The sequence below is a fragment of the Danio rerio genome, chromosome 9, assembly GCF_052040795.2.
Source record: "Danio rerio strain M-AB ecotype USA chromosome 9, GRCz13ab, whole genome shotgun sequence".
In the NCBI taxonomy this organism is placed as follows: Eukaryota; Metazoa; Chordata; class Actinopteri; order Cypriniformes; family Danionidae; genus Danio; species Danio rerio.
Window position 1 is genome coordinate 34100470 of NC_141029.1, and position 21260 is coordinate 34121729.

A 21260-nucleotide genomic window follows, 5' to 3' on the forward strand; every position below is an offset into this window, starting at 1 on the left:
CAGGGCTCTCCCCGCACACACGAGTCACTTCTGGCTACAGGGCGTCTCTACCGTTGAGCAGCTCGCAGCGGCGGTCAGGTCAGATCACACCTACAGCTGCATCTCTGACCCAGCGCTGAAGAAGCGACACCTGATGAACGCGGCGGCCCTCCCTGTCCTCCGTCCCGCAGCAGCAGCAGCAGCAGCATCAGTGTCTTCCTCAGTGAACGAGTGTCAGCAGGAGCAGCAGCTCTCCATCCACGGCAGAAGCGTGCAGGACTATCAGCACATCTTTCGCTCCGTCGTGGAGACCGGCTGCAGCCGCTACCGCTTCAAGCGAGGCCTGGGGATCAAGCAACGGCTGTGGGAGAAGCTCCACCGGCCTACGCTGCTGGAGACCGAGCTGCCTGATAGACGAGTCTTGATCACGGAGAGCAGGTCCAGCGAAAGCAGCAGCGCTCCTCAAATCCACGTGGACATCAGTGGAGAGCCACTACCCGAGGAGGAACCCCGAAGAAAGAAGCCCAGACACTGAGCCATCATAGTGTCCCATGAAAGATCAAGGGCACGTATGTACATACTGTATATAGTTATAGAGTAAGTCTTTACATTAAGTTTTCTTTTCATTCAAAGTTTTTATCACTCTGCTGAATGTTTTGATGGTTGCTGATGTGGCTCTTGGGTTCTGGCTGTCAGGTTGTTTTGGAAAGTTTTCTGTGTTTTTGACATGCGCTTTGCAGGGTTTTCTGAGCGGTCTCTTAGTGTTGCTGGTCAGTTGCTGGACTCCTCTGAGTGTTGGTCGGTCAGTGATAGGTTAGTATAGGGTAGGTTAGGTTAGGGTCCCTCACATGGTTTGCAGCTTGACGTGCTGTGAGGGCTTCTGTGCATCAGTGATACTGAGAGCTTCACCACTGGTACTTCACAAGTACTGGCAGGGTCACCCATAGTGGACAGGTCTCAGCTGAGATGCCAGACCAAGACAAACCACCTGATTGTGGACACCTGATTGTGGCCTGATGTTGCAGGGAATAGATCACAGTCTTAGCACAATTGCCTGCATGGGAGAACTTCAAAAAGGTTTTGTATGTGTAAGGAACACATGCACCAGTGGGACCATGTTAATAACTTAGAGGAATAAATTACCTAAAAGATTTTCTCGGTCCGGCTTATTTTAATATTAATAATAATAATTCCTTACATTTATATAGCGCTATTCTGGGCACTCAAAGCGCTTTACACAATGGGGGGGATGTCCTCATCCACCACCAGTGTTCAGCATCCACCTGGATGACGCGACGGCAGCCATTTTGCACCAGACCGCACACCAGCTGATTGGTGGAGAGGAGACAGTGATGAAGCCAATTGAATATGGAGATGGTTAGGAGGCCATGATTGACAGAGGCCAGTGGGCAGATTTGGCCAGGATGCCGGGCTTGAACCCCTACTCTTTTCGAAGGACATCCTGGAATTTTTAACGACCACAGAGAGTCGGGACCTCGGTTTAACGTCTCATCCGAAAGATGGAATTTTAGCTCCTATCCTACGTTAACACACTTAAACCGACTAATTAAAGCGTTATTAGGCTTACCAGAGCGTTATTAGGGTTTAAGGTGTCCACTCTAGACAGGTGTAGGCTTACATAGGTGGTCCTCTTGGACTGGGTTTGTTTGGACACCTCATGCCCTAAAGGGTTGTTGTTGCTAGATTGGATATGGCTGAAAGTTAACAAGAATTATTTGTATTATTTATTAAATTTCCCATTTATTGTATTTTATTAACATCTACACCCACCTCAACCCTAAACCCAACCGTCACAGCACTGTAGTTGTACCGAGTATTATTTATGCTATCTATTAAATTACCCAATACATTGCATTTTGTAATGCCTACCCCCACCCCAATCCTAACCATCACAGTAGTTAAAATATTATTTGTTGTTAAATTTGGAAGAAATCGGCACTAGGGGGCGCTTTAATACCTCATATGATGTTCAATGTATAAATAAAATAATTAATACATCATTTTTATTATATATTAGATGTCCTCTTTCAAACAACACTACATCCGAACTGCTTTAATTATTTGTCATTAAAAAAAATTCTGTGCTGTACAAATCTCTAACAATCACAGATATTGCTTATTATTAATTAAAGATTGCTAAATATTAATTGACATTTATTTTTGTTTAAATGTCTGAAAGTGTTTTAAACATGAACCCCAATGTGAAGTAAACCCTGTGAATTGCTGTTTGCAACTTGCATTTAGTTTGGTGTGGTTATGGCTTGTGTTTTCAGAGGTAAATATTACTTCACGCGGGTGGAGGTGAACAATGCTGTTGTCTAATAAATGACAGTCGTCTGTGGTTTAGATCTAGGCTATTGAAAAAGTCACAGAAACCAAAGCCACGTTTCATTCATAGCAGAACAGCACAGCTTTATTTAAAATTGACAGAGGTGTTAACGAGATCAGATCTTATTCCACAAAAAAGGTGGACCTGAAGACACATGACAAATGACTTCTAGCTGTGTGACACCTTATCATGATACCTAATTCATTCCCTAAATGACCATATAAATGTATTGGTAACCCATTAAATTACTGACTAAAATCAATCTGAAATAAAATTCTTTTTAATACACATCAACAAACAGCATTCATAAAACAAAACTGAAACGACTCCTCTGTTTACTAGCACGCTCCGCAAGTTATTCTCACAGCTTATTGCCCGTATACCTCGGGATCGTCTCAAAACCGCTACTTTTAAGATGGTCAGCCGACCTCAATCAAGCCCAAAACAAAGAACACGGAAAAAACGGAGTAGGCACTTCTGTTTTTTTCCACTTTTTCAGGGGCTTTGTGGGCAAAAATCTGCATTCCCACAATATTTGCCATCCCAGTGCTCAATCATTCACTTTGTTGATTAGTGGGTGCTTGAATATTTTTTGTTGCTTTTTAATAACACATATTGAGACTGGTGTTGTGTGACTTCCGCATCCAGACAACTAAATGTGTAATGATATTTTGCAATTAATCATGAAGCAAAATGATTTTGGATCAGTCTGATTGGTGCAAATATATGTAATAATTTGTTGACTCTCAAACAGTAGTTTACACAAAGCTAAAAGAAGATTAAGAAGGCATCGTAGAGCTCGCTGTTGTTTTGTGAACATCAACACTGAACTTTGAGGTCAATGCTGTGGGGAGAAGTAAATGGGATAGGGAAGACAACATTGACTTTCTTCAATACTTTTTGGGTCATAGATGAATGAAGAGCTGCGCAAAGGGAGATGAGTTCAAACAAAGGCAATAAATAAAGCTGAAATAAAACATATGAAGTTCTGCTTCGGTGTTCCTTTGTGTTATAAATTTAGTAGATGTGGCTCATAGATGAATAACTGAAGGGTTAGTTTAAGTTTAAGGTGCTGACTTTCTTCCAGTGTTAGAGTTGAGATTAAATGGGAGAGCCCAGACCATATGGATACTCAGTGTAGATTTCGCTTGAAGACTTCTGAATGTTAAAAGGGGCTTTACGGACCCTTCCAGGGGCTGAGAATGGGAAGGTTTGTTGGTTAATAATAACTCTTCAGTCCATTCTGTGTTCCTTTATCTCTTTTCCAATCCTTTATCTCTACATGGTGCTTGCATAATGAGGATGAACTGAGGTGGAAATTCTTGTTGACTTGAAAGTAATACAGAATCCATATTTACTGCCAGACATGACAGAGTCCATCGTCCGTTCGCTTTCAGCCCCGTCCACCAGAAGTCTTCCTTGAAAAATCTCTTTGTGGCACGAGTGAGGCGTTTTCCTCGAGCTCTTCCTGGTATTCCTTTCTTTCTCTTTCCTTATCCGTCTTGGGAGGTGAAAGGGTGAAGGGTGGGATTTTAGGGAGGAGAAGGTGTCGTGGTCTCCCATGATGGAGTGTTGACAGGCCTTTAGTTCCCACAGCAGCTTCGAGTGGACTGTGCGTCTGGGTCCTGCAGGTTCACGCCCCTGTGTCGCGCAGCATGCGTAGGGTTTTGGGTGTCTGTTTTTGGCATTTTTTTGCTATTGAGAAATAAACAAGAGTTGAAAAGTCAAGAGGCTGAGTTACATTCATTTATGCCATGAAAATGAAAGTCATCTCTCTGGCTGTCTTTAATAATTCAGGTTATTTTATCTAAAATGGACTGGAAATTTGCTTTCAAGCTTTGCCGCCATCCAGTAACAACTGAAAGGAATAAAAAAGTACCTGTCCTACATTTGTTTGTTACTTTCTGATAGTTTTACTTTTAATTCAGAAGAAAAATTTACACTACTTTCATTTCATTGCAGTTATAAAGGGTTATGTTACAAGCATAATAAAAAATATTAGCTGCCCCAAAATGTGTGTGTCATTTCAGCTTAAAACACCCCACTCATCATTTAATTATTTGTGCTGGGGATGTCCAGGAAGCAAACAAAAACCTTTGCAAATGAGAATCTTTCCAGATCAGAAAAGTAAATATTACAGCTTGTGCCCAAACAACGGCAACCTCCCGCTCTCCGTCATGAAGCAAATACAGAAGTAACTGAAAATGCAGTTCAATGAAATTCTGGCAGTCCTGGCTCCATATGGAGCAAATTTCTATTGAGCCCACTGTTAAAATGGCCAACTTTACAGCAGAAAAGAAGGTGTTTACAGCCTGGTACAAAGAACGATTTTGGTTCATAAAGGTGGTCCCGCTCCCCATCTCCACCAGAGACGCGCGGCGACCAGAAGAGACCACGTCGCTGAGAGATCTTCATCCAAGAGACCTGGAGCCAACGTGTAAATATTGTACATAGTTTCTTAGTAAAAGATAATAAAGATTATAGCTGCATGAACTGTGTGGACTGGTTAACCTTCACTCCAGCAGTGCAACACACACTAATTTATTCATTAACACAATATTATGAAGTTTTGCTTTAATTTAGGAAAAGAAAACCTCTTCTGTGCTAAAATCGGATGTTTTTTCAGCGTTCTTACTTCAGTCTTTAATGTCAGGTGATCCTTCAAATGTCAGTGTAAAGTGTTGAGTATACTATTAGTGCTCAGTCGTGTTTTTCATAGTTACCAGTGCTGATGGAGTTTTTTTTTTTAAAGCGTCATATTCTGCTGGAAACGTTTCATTTTAATGGTAATGTCCCATAAGCTGAGGTCTTGTGAGTGACTTCCCAAGTTGGTCAAAGTCTACACCGGTGACATGCTCATCTACTCCCAGAACCTGCTACTCTCTACCTACACGTTGTCAGGTGATGTTTCAAAACCTCAACACTCGCATACAGAACAGCCTCAGCGTCTGCACCTCTTACCGGCACTAGCTGCAAGTCTACACCCCCTCTGTCCAGAAGTGAGCACAGCCTCGTGGTCCCATCCCAGCAAGCATTTTTTTGGGGGCGTTTAAAGATACCAACTGACGATCAAAAGTAAAAATGACTAGTTTTATCTCATCCCAGCAGGGAAACCACCAACAATAAAGAATGAGTTACTATCTGGTGTCATGGCTTTGCAATTAAAACAAGTTTAGCTATAATGGAGGTCATTGGGGGCAAAAACAGCCACTTGAACAATACATAAGGGTTAAAAGTCTAACTGACGGCTTGGTTAAAACGAGGCTAAAATCTAGACTGTCAGTGAGTGTGCACCCCTAACCCCGCCTCTCACAGTGACCTCACTAGCTCCATTGAGTGCATTGTGTCTCAGGTTGCATGCAAGTCTGCAGCCAGATACTACTGGAAGCTAGTCATCAAATACACAAGAACGAATGACTACACGTGTCAATCTGTCTATTGATCCATCTAATCTGTCTAGTCAGTCTTTTATTATCTTTTATATGCGAAAATATTAATTCATAAAAATATGTATTTATGAACACTGGGTCAAATAGGGTCCACGTGTTTTAAATCTAATAACAAAAATAACCCAATGTTGGTTTTGTCCATATTTAAATGAATGTGTGTAAATGCACGCTTTGATCAAACCTTTTATTCCCCTTGATGATATGGCGCTTTTTTTCCTAGACGTCCTCCAAAGTTTCGATGTTTGGCCGTGTCTGCCATATCTGTTTTGTTTAAAGAAATAAAAATAAAAAAAAGAATGCATCGGTTCCTGCATGTAGAATTTAGAAATCTCATGGCATTGAAAGAAAACTGGCAGCAGTTGAGTGTCGAGGTCAAAGGTCAGATGAGCAGGCATCACACCTGATCCAAACCTGGGGCAACTGTACAGTAAAAAAAAAAAAAAACAACAAGATTAAGAAATATTGCTTTAATTTGGGTGAAAAAAAAACTCTTCCGTGTTAAAATTTGATGTTCCTCCAGCGTTCTTACTTCAGTCTTTAACGTCAGGTGATCCTTCAAATGTCAGTGTAAAGTGTTGAGTATACCATTAGTGTTCAGTCGTGTTTTTCATAGTTACCAGTGCTGATGGAGTTTTTTTAGAGCGTCATATTCTGCTGGAAACGTTTCATTTGAATGATATTATGCCATAAGCTGAGGTGTATGAGTAACTTCACAAGTTGACCATAGTCTAGACCGATGACATGCTCATCTACTCCCAGAACCTAGGAGAACGAAATGTTGCAGCTCGTCCGGTCTTCAATGATGAGCCCAAAAGAGGCCACTTCACAGAGCCGGCCCAAGGCTTAAGAGAACTGAGAGGCAGGACAAGATGGCGGGCTGGACTTGGTTAACTTTAGATTTTACACAAATCTCATTATTTTGTTTTTCACCTAAAATAGTAATTAAAACATCCAAGATGTGTTTTGCCTCATCAAAATGTGGAATTTGATCAGCAAACTACTCGTTCTAAGACAACTATGCCTTCGGCTAAATGACTTGGCTTCAAGTACGATGCCAGACGATTCAGAAATAAAAGGTACTGACTGCACAAACAGATAAACGACATGATGCATCTCATTTCACCACAACTAAAGGCAGCGACAAAAAAAAAAGTCAAGCTCTCACTGACTTACTGTCTCATATGGTGTCGAAGGTCCACTGATTGTTCTTGAAGAAGGGGTGACATTTTATTTCATCCACTCCAGTCCGGCCAAGCCTCACCTCCCTGAACATAGCACAACACTGGTCAGCAAAACAAACAGAGAAGCGCTAATCCGTTAAATGACCATAAACCAAGAACATCCAACAGCACAGCATGGAGGAGTGGAGCAGTCAGAGAGACATCCAAAAATAAGGACCGTTCACTCCCCCTTCCTTTTACTTCATCTGCATTGAGGCGGTGCAGCAGTTTGGACTACCACGTGTGGGACATTCCAACAGCCTGAATGCAAAGGGAGGAGTGTGTGTGTGTGTGTGTGTGTGTGTGTGTGTGTGTGTGTGTGTGTGTGTGTGTGTGTGTGTTTACATGAAAACATTGAGAGAAAACATTAAGCCCCTCTCTGTATGTTTGATCAGGAATGCTTGTATGTGGGCATGTGAGAGAGGAGAAAGAGGGAAGGAGAAAAGAGGAATTCAGATGGAAGTTGTCAGGCTGGAGGGTGAACGTCCATGAAGCTGATATATTAAAAGCAGTAGGAGATGAAATGTATGTTTTATTAGGGACTTTATTTATAAAGAGCTTTTAAAGGCATAACATAAATAAAGATCATCTTGTATGTTGTCTTTACATTTTATCTAATTTAATTCAATTAAAATGTTGATATGGCTTAGTAAGTTTTTTGGCGATTTGGTGCTTAAGATATATTAAATACTAATAAAACTATTTATTTATATTTTAGGTATGTGTAGTAATCAGGCTTAGATTATTTTAACATTGTTGTATTTTGTCAAATATACACATAATTTACTAATTCAATCAATCAGAACACTACAAAGTGTCAACAACAACACTGGGTTGTGCCAACAAAACTGTGTGTCAATTATGCAGGGCTGCAAAATTATGAGAAAAAAAATCATTGAATACCTTGAACGGTTTAATAAAGATTATTCATTTTTTTATAGCCAACATTTGTGTTTGGGGAAATGGATCATCATATTCTGGCTACAGAGACAAAATATGTTTTTCCTTCACATTAGCTGAGAATAAACTAAGCAAAAACTGCTAATTTTTCTCACTGAAGCTGCTAAATTAATCTCCTTTTTTTCTGTGCCTGGTAATTTATGGCAAGAAAACTTTACTGTTTTCAGTAATAACAAATCTTAGGTACTCTGTGTTTACATTATATATGTTATAAACTACAGAAGAAATCTGATCAAAATGTGTAAAAAAATTGTCAAGAAAGTGTACTTTTTTTTACAGTGAAGCTAATTTCAAATAGAAAAAATAATAAATTAATTTCACTACCAGCCGACCTCTAACAACAAACAAGTAAGGTTTTATTAAGCTAGTGTGTCTAGTAAAAGCAGTACGACATTAAAGTTTTATGAAAGACTTATTGTATGAAGAGCTTTTAAAAGCATCAAATTAATATAGACTTGTATGTTCTCCTTTAATTAAATTAAAAAATATATGATTTGGAGTTTATGAAATATTCCCTGAGATTGTCATTTTGGAAAAAAGTACATCGATAGGGAAAAATAGGGAAAATTTCATATGATAACAATGATAACAAATCTAAGCTACCCTGTGATTATATTAAATACGTTATAAACAGGGCTTGACATTAACACATTAACAAATGCGGGTAGATTTCAGCTGTGGCGGGTTAGACAGCCACTCCCACTAGCCACTTTGAGAATACATGAGAGTATTGTTTTTAAGTGTCAACTGTGTATAAAAAGTGTATGTATAGTTATATTTTGTTTGCTTTACACATTATTTAAAATGTGTTTCTAAGTAATAATTAGTTCGGTGCAGCAAGAGAAAAACTTTGCAAATCCTTAGTGTCGAGCCCTGGAAACAGATGTGAAATAAACTATTTATAAAAATAAAACTAAATTAATTGCATAGTGACACTATAAAAATCACATCCCCTGTACTCATGCTCATTGAGCAAGGTCATAAACAACACACAAAAATATTAAATGAACAAGGAGGCATGTGGACACAAAGTATAAATTAAGTAAAGTTAGCATGTCAAATTCAAATTTATCAATATAAAATATATTTTTCCAACATTAAAATTGTGGCTAGTGAAAATGGCGAGTGGCTAGTAATGTTGGAAAACTCCTAGCCACTGTGGCTGGTGATCAAAAAAGGTAATGTCAAACCCAGGTTATAAACTCCAAACTACAAAAGAAATCTCATCATGTGTGTAATAAATTGTCCTGAATATTAGCTCTTTTTTACAGTAAAGTTAAATTCAAATTAATAAAAAAATAAATGTTACCAGCCAACCTCTAAAAACAAACAAGTAAGGGGATATTAAGCGAGTAAGAGTCTGAATTTTACAAGAAAAAAAAAAAAAACTCAAATCAAACTTTCATTTTCTCAGTCTCACTTGCTACTCAGAAAGGCACAGATGAGGTCTTTGCCATCCTTTGACATTTCAATATCATCTGGGAAAGTTAAGATGTTCTTGTGATCCATGATCTTTCCATATGTGCCCACCAGAGACTCGGAATGAACTGGAGTGTCGCCTGCCCAGATCGACAGAAGAAAACATTTGATTATGAGAACACTGAAATAAAACTTCAAGAGATGCATATGAAGCTGACACTTCTCACCCACTAGAAGCTCATAAATGAAAACACCAACAGACCACCAGTCACACTCACGACCGTAATAACCAGTCCCTCCTTGAGACATTAAAACCTCTGGAGAAATGTAATCAGGTGTCCCAACAGCAGTGTTCACAGCGTACCATACCAGTCTAAACACACATGTAGACACATGGATATAAACATTACTGGCTGAGTTAATGTAGCTGAAATACAAGTATGTTTAAAATTTTAATTATTTACACAATTTATATTCATTCAATTCAAGGACTGCATTGTATAATCTAGCCACAAGATGGCAGCACTAACATCTGTCATAACCGAATGGAGGCTTTCTGTAACGTACGTTAATGATGCTGCAATGTGTGAGGTGATAATTGTAAATCTCTACACTACAAAATCTTAAAGAAACTCTCTCATTCTCGGTCATGTATAGTACATCTAAACACACCAACTACTAGTGTATGATATTTATCGTTTTCAATAAAATTGTAATTGTATTGTGGGCTGGCATTACAGAGAGCTTCATTCAATTGAGAAAAACAAACAAAATCACGTCCTGAGAGTCCAAAAGCATTTAAAACTATTGGAAAGCAGTCCCAATGACAAATAGGTGGGTTAAAATATCCCTTTATGGGGTTTTGTTTATAAAATGTGTAAGGTTTTGTGAAATAATACAAGCAAGTTAACACAAGCAGGCTTTCCTGAACATCCATTAAAACACAATAATGCGAGTTCTGTTCAACAGATCAACAGAAAATACCAAACAAAGCTGAAGCAAAAAATGTGCATCTTAGGAGAAGAGTTTGTGTGTGTGTGTGTGTGTGTGTGTGTGTGTGTGTGTGTTTTGAACTTCAATCTGTTTTAAATAAATCATCAACAAAGACAGTCACTAATTGCTTCGTTTCTAAATGAATCAGCCATTTTGAATAAATTGTTTGAATAAATTTTCATTGAATCACTTATAAAAACAGAATAAATTCTAAACTCCACACTTCCCTAATATTAAGTTTGTGAAAAACAGCATGTGACCTTTTACATCCGAATTAGTAGTAGAAATTAAGATGCAGGGGCAACACTGTGGCTCAGTGGTTAGCACTGTCGCCAGTAACAAGGTCGCTGGTTCGAGCCCCGGCTGGGACAGTTGGAATTTCTCTGTGGAGTTTGCTTGTTCTCCCCATGTCCAAAGACATGCATTACAGGTGAATTGAATAAACCAAATTGGCCATAGTGTATGTTTGAAGGAGTGTGTATAGGTGTTTCCCAGTACTGGGTTGCAGCTGGAAGGGCATCCGCTGTGTAAAACATATGCTGGATAAGTTGGCAGTTCATTCCGCTGTGGCGACCCCTGATGAATAAAGGGACTAAGCTAAAGGAAAATGATTGAATGAATCAGGAGGCAAAAAGTACCAGAATTATCAATTAATAAAGTGTGGAATTAATTCATTTACTATCCTATGAGGCGTGATGACGAAAGGTTAACATGACAGTGACAACAACGTCAATGCAGTAGCCTGAATTTCATTCTCACTTCCACTATTCTATTTTATTACTGTCAAGACACAACTTAGAACTCAAACGAAGTACCGATTTAGATAGTAGCCTAGTATTTTTGAAAAGGAGAAAGAGACTTGCTGTCACCTGCAGTAGTGGTGTCACCTAGTGGTCATATCTATTAATCCATGTCAGGCCTAAACTAGCCAAGGTATCAGCACAAAAGCACACTAAGCAAAATATTGTTCAATGAGATTATCAAAAAAAGGAGAGAAACATTTTTGTTAGTATCACACCCCCTTAAAAGACACTTCAAATGCACTTACCACACACCGAGTCCATCTTCATGCATGTGCCAAAATCTGCAAGTTTGAGGTGTCCATTGCGGTCCAGCAGCATGTTGTCTGGTTTGATGTCTCTGTGGATGAAGCCCAGAGAATGGATGGCGTCAAGTGTCAGCACCACTTCTACCGTATAGAATTGAGCCTATTCCTCTGGGATGTCATAGTTGCTGGTCAGATTCACCAGATCTCCACCTGGCATGAACTCCATCCCCAAATAAAGGTACTTTTCATGTTGGAAAGCACAGCACAGCTATGTGGACAGAGAGATAGAGTGGTGAACAGAGAAGTCACAATATATTTCAGTAATCAATAGCAGTGAAATTTAACAATACTTCATTTCAATTGCAGCAACCCAGCTAAATTAAATAATAAGTAATGTGATATTAAACACAGACTTTATTTAATCGTTTAAATATTTATTTCATAATTTAAATACTGTTATTAAAGAACTTTTAATGCAATCAATTACATAATGTAAATAATAAAGTTAAAATATAAAAAAAATTATAAATGGAATATTAAATGACATTTTAAGTATGAACATATACATACACAAAAACAGTTGTGTCAAGCAATTAATCATAATTAATCAAACCCAAAATTAAAATTTGCATCTTCATAACATGTACATCATTTTTATATTTATTTATTTATTTATAATTTGATGTAGATATAAATATTTCATATGAAGATATAGAGTTTCTCAAATATATACACTCCACGAAAATATATTATGTAAATACAAACTTAATTTTCATGTGATTAAGCATTTGACAGCACTAATAAAAATACAGCTAGCAACAAGTTATTTAAATGATGTTATACTTAAAATCAAGTTTAACTTTCTTTATTTTGGTTAGTTAACATCAACATTACAGCAGCAGAAATATTAGGCTTCAAGGTCTAATGAACAGGTCTGTAGTTTTTGTCGTCCTTATTTACATGAGTACATAACTAACTGACTACAATATGGGCTGGTGCATCCTGTGAAATTCAAGTGTTCAAAAACAGCCAGTCAAGACTATTTTCTCAGTCAGGTTTACATTTGACTATTTATACTATTTTATGCTATTTAAGTGAATTACTAGTAGTTTTAGTAATTTAACATTATTATTTTTAATCTTTTACCGGCCCATGCCTAATCCCAAACCAGGGTTTTTTTAAAAGTACAAATTATTGTACCAAGGCTGCGTTTAATGGGTAATACTGAATATATTATGCCAAATTACATGTCAAAGTAGAATTTCACATTAAGCTCTATTTTAGGATCACAGTGGAACCCCAAAAATAAATTAATTTTGTTCAAAAATAGGTCATGGGTTTCAAATAATTACATTTTTCAACAGGGTGTGTCTTAACAGTAAATGACATTGACCACAGTTTAGTGCCCTCTGCTGACCAAAATCAGACATTCTTTAAATTAATTTTCATTTACAACGTTAATACTTTGTCACCATCCTCCAAACTTGATTTGATCACTTATTTCACATTTAATTACTTAAACTAGCATTTTATAATACTATAGCTTATACAATACCCATAATGAGTACAACCTGAAATATTTCTCAGAAAATATCTTGCTTTTAAATGATTTAGTTTCCTATAGAATGCAATATTTGTGGAAATCTGGCTTACTCCAATGATGCAGCGGTCAGTACAACATGCTAATTGAAACTATTCTAACAAAATGATTTTGCTGAATTTGTTGTAATTACACACAATAGATAGCAGTACAGCCTAAATTACATATTTTCAAAAGATTATCATTCTGCCTACCTGCAGCGCACGAGGTTTCTCGGTTGATCCGCGGTAAATCCACTTAAGCACTATACCTATTCCATTTATAACACTGCAAACTTGACTTCGCAGGCCGATCATCTTTAAACCCAAAAGGCATTTATTATGTGTTATACCTTGACTGCTGCTGCATAATGGAACGTTTCTCTACACAACTGTAAAAGTGCGCTTTTTAGCTAAATGAAAGCAAACTTTCAAAGGGTTCTGCGTTTTGTCAATTTTAGCTTAATCGCAATAATATTAATAATAATATTAATAAATACATTTAAAATATTATTTATAGTGTAGCCTACTGTGGGACTGTGCAGTAAACTATTTATTTTTATTAAAACATTTTTATTAGGCTACATCTTCCCGAATAACTAATAAATGACTGGCAGTTGCGTCTCTGCTAAAATTAATTTAACAGCAAATTTCTTATGTGTTTTTTTCCCTTTTAGAGCTCAAGAGAGTTGTGTTTAAATAATTAGTTAACCAAAACATGTAATGAATTAAGCTGCTCCTATCATGTCACCCATTTTCTCCCTTGTGAGTTGAGTGCGCCTCCATCGCCGTGTGCGCGTTTTAAAGGCTATTTACGGGCGCACCAGACCTGACGCGGGGACCGGATCTCTGGACTATAGGACTAGCTTTAATCTCACCAATTTTCATAATTCAATTGCTATGTCATATATTTTAAAATATTTAGATGTGTGTTCTGACGGTTGGAACGACGGGAGTGTTAATAGTTAATGACAGAAAGAATTTTGAGTAAACAATCCCTTATGAAAATTGGGATTGTTGGCACATTGGGGCACAAACTCTTTCTGAGGGGGCAATGCCTCCCTTTGCCCCCCCCCGTAGCGCCGGGCCTGACTTCCTGCCTCTCCAGCTACAGTCCTGATCACATCACCACCAGGGGCGATTTTCATACTACTGTTGTAAAGAAACACTTGGACATGTGATTATGACATTTCAGGAACGTCTGGGACTGGGAAGTAAAAAACATAAATTTTTTTCCTGTGTTTGTAATTTTCCCTCTCTGTTATTTTAATGATATATTTTTAGTTTGTTAATCAGATTTGTCACATCACACTTTTTGTTTATTTTATTCGTTTTGTGGCTTTGCCATTCAATTTTAAATACAAATCTGTAAACTACAGTTCAAACATTGATATGATCCTGGAGTCAGTTTTTATTATAAAAAGTTTATTTCATATTCATTTAATGTTGAAGATATGCACAGCTTTTTAAATAAACTTGAAATATTGCATCCTAATTTCCTCTATACACAGTATATATGTGTATAAATGAGCCTTACCACAGTCAATAAGACGAGCTCTGTACAACAATATCTTTTGGTCTAGATTATAGACTTTTATGTTTTCAAATACATTTTTTACTATTTAGTTTCTGTTTCCCTTTCTGTTTATTTGTTGGAGAGCACATTGGTCAATGAAAGTGGTTAATATTTTGTGATAGCCTAAAAGTAAACCATTAAATAAAATGTAAATAAATAAAATTGCCATAGTCAAATAAACCAATATGTTTTAGGGCACGCATATTTACATATTTTTTATTTGGCATGGTTGTTTTAAGTTTCTTAAAGCTATTTTAATAATAATAAATAAAAACCTTCACTCAGAATGAATGATTAGCACTTCCCTGACCTAATAAGCTAATAGCTAATCAAAATAAACTGTTGTATATTTAGCTTTTTTAATCTTATTAATGCTGGTTGTCGTTGTATCTGATACTGGTTTATATTTTTGATTTTTGATTTTTATTTTTTTTTGGAATGTATTTTGGTTTATTGTATTGCTTATAGCATTATTATGATTAATAATTTTAATAATACTATAAAAATATTAAATCACCCAGTCAGTGCAGGAAAATTATGAAAATTTAAGTATACAAAACATCAAAAGAACAATGTCATTGCTAAAGTCCCGGTTGGTCTGATATAGGCCTAGTTAATTATGAAGTAAATATAGAATCGAGAATATTAGTTCAGTGTTTTTTTTTTTTTTAATGAAACGCAAACCATCCCAAAAGCAAACAAAAATCAATAGTAATATTCACTAACATGACCAGATTTCTGAAACCTGTGACGATTTTCAGTGGTCAACATTCGTCCTATAAAAAACGCCCATTTATGCTTAATTTTTATTTTTTATTAATATAAGACCAGCATTTTATTGAATAATAATAATTTAGATATTTAGCTACTGCATTTAATAAAAACTCAATTATAAAAGCACAGAGTTCGTGCTGATTTCATTAATTCACTGCTGATATTAAATATTGTTTACATTTAAATGAGGCTCGTCATTCTGTCACTACAGCAACTTGAGTTGATCTTTAATATACACAGCTGGTTCTGACCCGATCGTCTCGCAACAAACTCTCGACAACTTTTGAAAAGTTTGATCAGTTTCTCTACTTTGGAAAGTTGTTCTTGGGTCATCTTGATGGAGCAGCGTCGCTCAAGAAGAACCAGGGCTCTCCCCGCACACACGAGTCACTTCTGGCTACAGGGCGTCTCTACCGTTGAGCAGCTCGCAGCGGCGGTCAGGTCAGATCACACCTACAGCTGCATCTCTGACCCAGCGCTGAAGAAGCGACACCTGATGAACGCGGCGGCCCTCCCTGTCCTCCGTCCCGCAGCAGCAGCAGCAGCATCAGTGTCTTCCTCAGTGAACGAGTGTCAGCCGGAGCAGCAGCTCTCCATCCACGGCAGAAGCGTGCAGGACTATCAGCACATCTTTCGCTCCGTCGTGGAGACCGGCTGCAGCCGCTACCGCTTCAAGCGAGGCCTGGGGATCAAGCAACGGCTGTGGGAGAAGCTCCACCGGCCTACGCTGCTGGAGACCGAGCTGCCTGATGGACGAGTCTTGATCACGGAGAGCAGGTCCAGCGGAAGCAGCAGCGCTCCTCAAATCCACGTGGACATCAGTGGAGAGCCACTACCCGAGGAGGAACCCCGAAGAAAGAAGCCCAGACACTGAGCCATCAGTGTCCCATGAAAGATCAAGGGCACGTATGTACATACTGTATATAGTTATAGAGTAAGTCTTTACATTAAGTTTTCTTTTCATTCAAAGTTTTTATCACTCTGCTGAATGTTTTGATGGTTGCTGATGTGGCTCTTGGGTTCTGGTTGTCAGGTTGTTTTGGAAAGTTTTCTGTGTTTTTGACATGCGCTTTGCAGGGTTTTCTGAGCGGTCTCTTAGTGTTGCTGGTCAGTTGCTGGACTCCTCTGAGTGTTGGTCGGTCAGTGATAGGTTAGTATAGGGTAGGTTAGGTTAGGGTCCCTCACATGGTTTGCAGCTTGACGTGCTGTGAGGGCTTCTGTGCATCAGTGATGCTGAGAGCTTCACCACTGGTACTTCACAAGTACTGGCAGGGTCACCCATAGTGGACAGGTCTCAGCTGAGATGCCAGACCAAGACAAACCACCTGATTGTGGACACCTGATTGTGGCCTGATGTTGCAGGGAATAGATCACAGTCTTAGCACAATTGCCTGCATGGGAGAACTTCAAAAAGGTTTTGTATGTGTAAGGAACAAATGCACCAGTGGGACCATGTTAATAACTTAGAGGAATAAATTACCTAAAAGATTTTCTCGGTCCGGCTTATTTTAATAATAATAATAATAATAATTCCTTACATTTATATAGCGCTATTCTGGGCACTCAAAGCGCTTTACACAATGGGGGGGATGTCCTCATCCACCACCTGTCAGGGTTCTGCCACTCTGGTCTTTGTAAATTCTTGTTTTGGTGGCAGAGCTCTGACACTACCCATGTCCGGTCCTGTTTCTGTCTCTGTGTGCGCGCGCGCCTTCGTGGGTGTACGCAGAGTGTGCGCGCTTCTGCTTGACGCGGGCGCGCGCGCGCTCTGCGTCCCTCAGACGCGTGCGCTCTTGTACTCGTGTTTGTGTTTTCGTCTGTCAGCAGCATGGTGTTTCATTCCCAGCGTCTCAGTCTTGTTGGTTTCGGTTTTGGTCGGCGCTGGGATGAAGCATGCATGCTGCATATGTGAGCGCATGGTGAGTGTTTTCATTCATCGTGTGCTCGTGTCTTGTGTCTTTTGTCAAAGCACATGGCTCGGTGTTTACATTGGTCACGTGCTTTTGTCGTGTGCTTCAGTGTTGTGTTATGTGAGCGCATGGCTTGTATTGTCTCTCTGTGTCATGCGCTCTCCCGTCTATTGTCTAGTCCCACCCTCCTTGTTAACCCATATTTAGTTAATTGTGTTCACCTGTGTTTCAATTTACTTTTTTGCTTTATAATCCCCCTCATGTTTTCAGTCCTTTGTCAGTTCGTCGTTGCTGGTTTCCTGTCTTGTTGTGTCCAGCCCTGTCTTGTCCTGCCAGTCCTGCCAGCCCTGTCAAGTTTGTTTTTGCCTTTGTATTCATGTTTTCCCCTTCGGGGTGGTTTTGTTTTGCCTTTTGTTTTTATTTTATTATTAATAAATACCCATTGTTTCTTTGCACTTGAGTCCTCGCTCCTTTTCCCCACCACGACCGTGACAGTACGAACTGACCAAAGAAGAGGACTCAGCAGAAAAATGGGTAGCTTCCTCTTTCCATCTCCTTTTCTTGGGGGCTCTGTCAAACACCAGCTGCTTCAGGTTGTCCAGGAAATCTCCCTGCAGCAGGGAGAGGTGGACATCAGAAATTTCGCCCACGACTTCCTTGCTGTAGTGGATGGCCTTGAGTATGAGGATAACCTGGACCTCAAGGAGGCATTTAACATCTGCCTAACGGAGCCCCTCAGCCCTGTGGAGATGGAGAGGCTGGAGTACCTGCCATTTTGGCGCTTTGTGTTTAAGCTCCACCAACTCCGCACAAAGCGCCAGCCCACTGACTGCTTCACATATCCATCTGCAATCAGTGGGGGCCCCAGTCCTCCAATGACCCAGAAACGGCGAAGGAGGAGGAAGACCGGGTCTGCCTTACCTGTCGCCCACCCAGAGGTGACCGAACCTGCTGCAGCCCTTTCAGTTACCATCCTGGCTGCAGCATCACTTACTGAGGCACCCGCAACAGACACTGCACCAGTCCTGCAGGCAGTGGAGTATACTGCAGTGTCTGAAGAGGTGGCCAGCTTCCCGCCACCCAGACCAAGGAAGCGTCGGAGGAGAAAGGGCTCCTCCACCACAACGGCTCCAGCCCCAGAGCGCCCTCCAGTGTCGGCTCCAGCCCCAGAGCGCCCTCCAGTGTCGGCTCCAGCCCCAGAGCGCCCTCCAGTGTCGGCTCCAGCCCCAGAGCGCCCTCCAGTGTCGGCTCCAGCCCCAGAGCGCCCTCCAGTGTCGGCTCCAGCCCCAGAGCACCCTCCAGTGTCGGCTCCAGCCCCAGAGCGCCCTCCAGTGTCGGCTCCAGCCCCAGAGCGCCCTCCAGTGTCGGCTCCAGCCCCAGAGCGCCCTCCAGTGTCGGCTCCAGCCCCAGAGCGCCCTCCAGTGTCGGCTCCAGCCCCAGAGCGCCCTCCAGTGTCGGCTCCAGCCCCAGAGCGCCGCTCAGTGCCGGTCCCAGTCCGGCTCCTTGCCCTGCCGGCGCCACCCAGACGTCTTGCCCTGCCGGCTTCAGCCCGGCTCCTTGCCCTGCCGGCGCCACCCAGACGTCTTGCCCTGCCGGCTTCAGCCCGGCTCCTTGCCCTGCCGACGCCACCCAGACGTCTTTCCCTGCCGGCACCACCCAGATGTCAAGCCCTGCTGGCCCCAGCCCGGCTACTTGCCCTGCCGGCACCACCCAGACGTCTTGCCCAGCCGGCTCCAGCCCGGCACCTTGCTCTGCCGGCACCTACCAGACGTCTTGCCCTGCCGGCACCTACCAGACGTCTTGCCCTGCCGGCCCCAGCCCGGCTCCTTGCCCGGCCGACGCCACCCAGACGTCTTGCCCAGCCGGCTCCAGCCCGGCACCTTGCCCTGCCGGCAACTACCAGACGTCTTTCCCTGCCGGCACCTACCAGACGTCTAGCCCTGCCGGCCCCAGCCCGGCTCCTTGCCCTGCCGGCACCTACCAGACGTCTAGCCCTGCCGGCCCCAGCCCCGCTCCTTGCCCTGCCGGCCCCAGCCCGGCTCTTTTCCCTGCCGGCCCCAACCAGACGTCTTGCCCTGCCGGCCCCAGCCCAGCTCCTTGCCCTGCCAGCGCACCCCAGACGTCTTGCCCAGCCGGCCCCAGCCCGGCTCCTTGCCCCGCTGGCTCCCCTCTGGTCTTCAGCCCCGCCGGCTTTAGTTAAGTCGCCTCTAGACCAGCCGGCTCCCCACAGGCCTTCATCCCAGCCAGCTCCCTACAGGCCTCCTGCCTTGGTATCCCAGGCCGATCCTCCTTGGGTTGTCCCTCCTGCTCCACCTTGGAGCATGCCTCTGCCACCCTGGACTGATCCTCCGGCTCCACCCTGGTTCCCTGCCGGGGTCCCTGACCCATTGCACCTGTCCTGGACTGTCCCTCCTGATCCTCCCTGGTCTTGCCCTCCCATCCCTCCCTTGTTTGTCTTGTTGAGTCCGGCTTGGCTTCCCTCCCTCCCCCCCTTCATGTTGTCTTGCCTGTTCACCCCCCTGTCTTGTGTCTGTTGATGTTGCCTGTTTTGTTGTCTTGTAGTGTTTCTTGTCTGTCTTGTACCTTGTTGGATGTTCCCTTTAGGGACGCCAGGTGGCGTCCCTTTTGGGGGGGGCTAGTGTCAGGGTTCTGCCACTCTGGTCTTTGTAAATTCTTGTTTTGGTGGCAGAGCTCTGACACTACCCATGTCCGGTCCTGTTTCTGTCTCTGTGTGCGCGCGCGCCTTCGTGGGTGTACGCAGAGTGTGCGCGCTTCTGCTTGACGCGGGCGCGCGCGCGCTCTGCGTCCCTCAGACGCGTGCGCTCTTGTACTCGTGTTTGTGTTTTCGTCTGTCAGCAGCATGGTGTTTCATTCCCAGCGTCTCAGTCTTGTTGGTTTCGGTTTTGGTCGGCGCTGGGATGAAGCATGCATGCTGCATATGTGAGCGCATGGTGAGTGTTTTCATTCATCGTGTGCTCGTGTCTTGTGTCTTTTGTCAAAGCACATGGCTCGGTGTTTACATTGGTCACGTGCTTTTGTCGTGTGCTTCAGTGTTGTGTTATGTGAGCGCATGGCTTGTATTGTCTCTCTGTGTCATGCGCTCTCCCGTCTATTGTCTAGTCCCACCCTCCTTGTTAACCCATATTTAGTTAATTGTGTTCACCTGTGTTTCAATTTACTTTTTTGCTTTATAATCCCCCTCATGTTTTCAGTCCTTTGTCAGTTCGTCGTTGCTGGTTTCCTGTCTTGTTGTGTCCAGCCCTGTCTTGTCCTGCCAGTCCTGCCAGCCCTGTCAAGTTTGTTTTTGCCTTTGTATTCATGTTTTCCCCTTCGGGGTGGTTTTGTTTTGCCTTTTGTTTTTATTTTATTATTAATAAATACCCATTGTTTCTTTGCACTTGAGTCCTCGCTCCTTTTCCCCACCACGACCGTGACACCACCAGTGTGCAGCATCCACCTGGATGACGCGACGGCAGCCATTTTGCACCAGACCGCACACCAGCTGATTGGTGGAGAGGAGACAGTGATGAAGCCAATTGAATATGGAGATGGTTAGGAGGCCATGATTGACAGAGGCCAGTGGGCAGATTTGGCCAGGATGCCGGGCTTGAACCCCTACTCTTTTCGAAGGACATCCTGGAATTTTTAACGACCACAGAGAGTCGGGACCTCGGTTTAACGTCTCATCCGAAAGATGGAATTTTAGCTCCTATCCTACGTTAACACACTTAAACCGACTAATTAAAGCATTATTAGGCTTACCAGAGCGTTATTAGGGTTTAAGGTGTCCACTCTAGACAGGTGTAGGCTTACATAGGTGGTCCTCTTGGACTGGGTTTGTTTGGACACCTCATGCCCTAAAGGGTTGTTGTTGCTAGATTGGATATGGCTGAAAGTTAGCAAGAATTATTTGTATTATTTATTAAATTTCCCATTTATTGTATTTTATTAACATCTACACCCACCTCAACCCTAAACCCAACCGTCACAGCACTGTAGTTGTA

The 21260-nt window shown here is 41.8% G+C and overlaps 2 protein-coding genes across 7 annotated transcripts; one reads left to right on the forward strand and one right to left on the reverse strand.

The window, feature by feature from the left end:
• Window positions 1–2386: 2386 nt before the first annotated feature.
• Window positions 2387–16123, reverse strand: LOC101884425 (rho-associated protein kinase 2-like). 6 transcript variants are annotated; one of them, XR_015499644.1, is made up of 7 exons: window positions 15656–16123; window positions 11419–11686; window positions 9605–9750; window positions 9379–9517; window positions 6952–7043; window positions 5960–6039; window positions 2387–4024 (listed from the first exon to the last, which is right to left on the reverse strand). XR_015499644.1 is itself a non-coding variant. In XM_087268105.1 (6 exons), exons 3-5 carry the CDS (start codon window positions 9684–9686, stop codon window positions 6956–6958), a joined length of 309 nt encoding a protein of 102 aa, XP_087124231.1. In that variant the 5' UTR covers window positions 9687–9750; window positions 11419–11686; window positions 15656–16123; the 3' UTR covers window positions 2387–4024; window positions 6952–6955. The 6 variants fall into 6 exon arrangements, 3 of the variants coding, with proteins under 3 accessions (XP_087124231.1, XP_087124233.1, XP_087124232.1); XR_015499643.1 differs by having other exon boundaries at window positions 5960–6198; XR_015499645.1 differs by lacking the exon at window positions 9605–9750.
• Window positions 16124–16952: 829 nt separating this feature from the next.
• On the forward strand, window positions 16953–20653 carry LOC147844633 (uncharacterized). Its single transcript, XM_088651109.1, has 2 exons — window positions 16953–18437; window positions 18559–20653. Coding segments are annotated over exons 1-2 (1236 nt in total). The 5' UTR covers window positions 16953–18436; the 3' UTR covers window positions 19794–20653.
• Window positions 20654–21260: the final 607 nt, after the last annotated feature.